This window comes from Mizuhopecten yessoensis, unplaced genomic scaffold (assembly GCF_002113885.1).
Source record: "Mizuhopecten yessoensis strain PY_sf001 unplaced genomic scaffold, ASM211388v2 scaffold4537, whole genome shotgun sequence".
In the NCBI taxonomy this organism is placed as follows: Eukaryota; Metazoa; Mollusca; class Bivalvia; order Pectinida; family Pectinidae; genus Mizuhopecten; species Mizuhopecten yessoensis.
Window position 1 is genome coordinate 23,895 of NW_018405596.1, and position 5,258 is coordinate 29,152.

A 5,258-nucleotide genomic window follows, 5' to 3' on the forward strand; every position below is an offset into this window, starting at 1 on the left:
GGGGGGGAGACGGGGTATGTTGGTGTGTTTGCCTCGTTGTGTATAACGTGTATCTGATTCCGACTTTATAGTGCTATCTTACTGACATACCATACCGAAGGCACACAACACAGTATTCCGCCCGGTCACATACTAACAGCAATGAACTCCTGAACTGGTAGAATGTGGAATTTATTAAGAACTCTCAAACTATTTTATCAATCTCGAACATCGTTTCAACCATTGATCGGGTACAGTGTATATGTATATCATAAATATATCGCACATTTGTCTCGGCTCAAGGTATTATAGGATTAAAGTAATATATGTTTTTGTCAAAAATTCAATTCGAATAAACCTTTATACTTTTGTATAATCCTTATGTATTAAAATACTGTTTCAATACTAAAAGATACGTTTCACACATGTATACACTGAGAGGACAGACTCGAAGCAATTGTCAATAAAAATTGTTTTCCATTTATTCCTTCTTCTTCTTACAGCACAAATTATTTGGTTATATATATTAGAACTAAATATTAGAAAATGATATGCATGTCCTCGAAGTCCTCAAAGTGAACTTACAATATTTGATGACGGAGGTTTGATACACAATAGTTATATACAAAGTGTAATACATATTTGTCTCGATGACCTATTTATAAACATCTGTCTCGACAGTTATGGTGTGGAGAATCAGGTGTGATAACAACACGTTTACCACTGCTTGACATTATGTTGGAGATTAGAGCCCGAAGAGTATCTAGATGTGCTATTTCGAACGCAGAGAAAATAAACAGTTGTAGCTAAGGGAGAGTTGTCACTTATCCTGATTTAAATGTTGCCAATCCCCTTTGTCTCCAGCTTTCCTGGACAATATTTACCTGAACACGAACGTTCAGTGCATTAACATCAAATTCCAAAGGTACAGTCAAATCGGTTATAAAGAGAAAAAAACAATTCGTCTGCCAATTTTTGAATAGTCAGTATGCATTTAAAAATCATATTGATTACAACGTGACCTTGTGTATGTTTCTAGTAGTATTTGCTAATATTTCATTTGTTTGCTAGTTTTGGATTCATCGTCCTCGAATCATCTTTCATTATCCAAGACAGGAATTTAAATTAGAAACATACTAATACAAAAAAGGAAGAAGGAGAGGATAAAAGAGAGCACCAATGTGTTTACGTAACCGTTATCTACACGAACAATCAATCAAACTAGTGCAACAACAATTATGAGCAAAGGGGGAAAAAAATGTCTCACAGGTATAAGATCGATATGGTGTCCCAAAAGGCAACGATAACCTAGATACATGATGATGTTATTGTTTTAAATGTTAGGTACACATATTTCGTGCTAAAATATATCGTAAACTATCACTAACTGAGCCATAATGAAAGCAAAGAAACTTTTGTCAAAGACAGGAACAGATGGAATTCATGTAGGGAGAGATGAACTATTTAGTGTAAAATGACGATGTATTAACCTGCAACCATACCTGACTATGTAATAAATAGAGATTTCCCGATATGATATTGTATGTAGCATCAAGTTATCTTCATGATATCATGACAAAGTGTATCAAAGAAAATTATGGCGGTTTGGAAATATTGACCTTTTTCGCTTTGAATAAATTCAACGCGTTCAACATGCTACATGTAATATCAAATTAAAGATCATATATAGATGATAGCAAATCAGACTATATCGGTTTCTGAACAATTACCAACGATTTAATGTTGTTCGTACAGACTGTATACCCACTTAAATATAATGTCATACAATGGTGTAAGTACATACATTATTTTTGTACTTCATAAAACATTGATATAATAACATATACTATTGTTAAACTTCCTGTATATCACCTTTCTATATTGTCGTACATTGTTATACGTATTGAATGCATGCAAATATATTATCTTTTCTTTCATTCTTTTATGTACACAATATATCACATTTAAATATTGTCATAAAGTGTTTTATGTATATACTGTATTCCACTTTTTTATGATGTTATGCATAGTAAACTATGTAGATATCGTATACCACATTAAGATAGTGTCACAAAAAGTAATTGAATGTGTGTAACATCGTTAATTTATAATTGATAACATAAAATCAATAATACTGAAACTTGTCTATTTTATATAAGATACTGTACCTTTCATATTGATTAGGAAATGTGAATAACAAACAAGTAGATATCAAATGTTACAGTTTGTATTTGTTTATTTGAGGATTTATGCATAAAATGTACAATTTATAATTTAAATGAGTATGAAATGAATATGATGTTCAAATAAACCAAATGTTTGTTTAGTCCTGTTCAACATTTTGCGTTACATTATGTATATATATTTTTTTTATTTTTTTTAGATCGGATTGATATGGATAACGGACAATATAAAATCAATAATATATGGAAAATTATATGACAAATTGAATAACCCAGTAGCTGACACCACACACGCATGGCAGTCACTACTACAAAATATAACAGCTAGCTGCCCAAGTGGGGTTGCCAAAAACCGCCGAACATTGGTCAATGGTGGGGTTGCCAAATCCATCTTTACATGATTACTGCGAGCCGGCTGCCCCAACCCTGTTCATTAGAGCAGGTAGGTTTACCAAATGCTCTGACCAGTCGGCAAGTGTTGTCTCACTTCAACAAAAACTAGCAACAACCTGCCAGGTGTCCTGTTCAACATTTTGCGTTACATTATGTATATATATATATATATATTTTTTTTTTAGATTAGATTGATATGGATAACGGACAATATAAAATCAATAATATATGGAAAATTATATGACAAATTGAATAACCCAGTAGCTGACACCACACACGCATGGCAGTCACTACTACAACCTATAACAGCTAGCCCAAGTGGGGTTGCCAAAAACCGCCAAACATTGGTCAATGGTGGGGTTGCCAAATCCATCTTTACATGATTACTGCGAGCCGGCTGCCCCAACCCTGTTCATCAGAACAGGTATGTTTACCAAATGCTCTGACCAGTCGGCAAGTGTTGTCTCACTTCAACAAAAACTAGCAACAACCTGCTAGGTTACAAATTATATACATCTAATGATACACAGTACATAGTAATATTGGACAATGTTAAACATTACATATGTACAACCTTCGCTCCTTTAAAATAAAGAATCAAAATATTGACAACAGAAAGGGTGGGAAGAGGTGGGTTTAAAAATTCATTATCCTGAGAGCTTGATGAGCGTACAAATACTGTGGCTGCGTGATGCGGGGATAAGTCCCAAAGTGAAATAGCATTACCTCGGATCCCTTGACCAATCAGTGACCAGCCTCAGAAACCCTGACGCTGTCATCGGCAGCCAAACATTGAACCGTTTATTGTGTCAAAATTGAAGTTAAAATAGCAATAAAAAAACACTTTTTGATTTGTTTTCGCAGAGGACGCTCATTCTGCATTAACCAACAACCTTATACACTTTCCTTTCTTTTCTAAAACACAGGCAACTGCCCAATCTGGTTATTAGGCTTGTGGTTGCAATCTTGTCACGTTTGAAGGCATTTATCTGTTTGAATAATTTTGCAAAAATGTTGTCAATATTTTCCCCTGTCTCCGAAGATACCTCTTGCATCATTCCTTCCAAACCATTGTTGTCAACCCAGTTCAGTGCTTCAAAATACTCCACCTCTCGGTAGTTTTCCCTGTCCAGCTTGTTTCCTATCACGATACAAGGTGCATCTTTCTGGTCGTTTCTAGAAGTTTTGATCTCCCTCCATGTTCGTTTCACCTCGGCAAACGATTCCTTACTATCGATAGCAAACACGAGTACGAAAGCGTTCGCCTTCTGTATTGCTAGCCTCCTCATAGCAGGGAATTCAATAGATCCTGATGTGTCTAAGAACTCAATAATAAATCGTTCACCATCAATACAACCGTCCAGCAAGAACATGTCTTCAACTGTCTGTGTGTATTTGTGAGAAAAAGTTCCGTTCAGGTACTTGCACAGTATGCTTGTTTTTCCAACCATGCCGCTTCCCAGAACTACGACCAACTGTTTGTGTTCCATCGTCGAAGAGATTTTTAAAATGTAAAATACGCCACATCCAAGCAGCTTCTGTATTTATATTGCAGCATTTAATTAGCATCTACAGGAGACGCCCATGCGAACATTCAAGCGTGATTGGCTGGAAGTGGCTTAACCAACCAACACTGAATGTTTCAGCACGCGCTGACATTAACTTCATTAACATTAAATAAGTGACATGCTGAGTGCGAACAAATGTGGAATTGATAAAATATTTCAAAGTTTTTCGCACTTAATTAGATATTACATATAGAATGTGGAACGCGTTAATTTATTCAAAGCGAAAAACGCGAGTATTTCCAAACCGCGTAAATGTCCAATGATACAGTTTGTCATGATGATATACAGTATGATATCAGAGAAATCGCTATTTAATAGATAATCTCTATTTATTACATAGTCAGGTATGACTGCAGGGTAATACATCTTCATTTTGCACAAAAAAGTTCATATTTCCCGACATAAATTCCATCTGTTTCTGTCTTTGACAAAAGTTTATTTGCTTTCATTACGGTTCCTTTAGTGATAGTTTACCATACGGTTTAGCACGCAATGTACCAAAACATTTTAAAGCAATAACATCGTCATACACTTAGGTTATCGTTGCCTTTCCGGAACACCATGTCGATCTTATTCTTCTGAGACAGTTTCAAGTGTTTCTGAGGAGTTTATTCCCTTTGTTCATATTTTTTGTTGCACTAGTTTGATGGATTGTTCGTGTGTATAACGGTTTTGTAAACACACAGGTGTTCTCTTTTATCCTCTCCTACTTCCTTTTTTGTTTTATTTTGTTTCTAATTTAAATTCCCGTCTTGCATAATGTAAGATGATGCGAGGACGATGAATCCAAAACTAGCAAACAAATGAAATATCAGCAAAAACTACTAGAAACATACACAAGGTCACGTTGTAATCAATATGATTTTTAAATGCATACTGAATATTCCAAAATTGTTAGACGACTTGTTATTTCTCTTTATAAACATTTTGACCATACTTTTGAAATTTTAAGTATTTATTTTTAAATGAAACGTAAGATTTTAATACATCGAATGTTTTGGTATATATATTCATGGAAAACTGCAGACTAAAGGGTTTGGCAGTAGTTAAATCAGAATAACTAACAATTATCCTGTAGGTACATCTGTTTACTTTCTCTGCATTCCAAAAGACACATCCAGATCTAGATACTCAC

The 5,258-nt window shown here is 34.7% G+C and overlaps 1 protein-coding gene across 1 annotated transcript; it reads right to left on the reverse strand.

Moving 5' to 3' along the window:
• Window positions 1–3,436: 3,436 nt before the first annotated feature.
• On the reverse strand, window positions 3,437–4,045 carry LOC110449260 (dexamethasone-induced Ras-related protein 1-like). Its single transcript, XM_021496010.1, has one exon. It carries the CDS (start codon window positions 4,043–4,045, stop codon window positions 3,437–3,439), a length of 609 nt encoding a protein of 202 aa, XP_021351685.1.
• Between the last annotated feature and the right edge of the window lie 1,213 nt (window positions 4,046–5,258).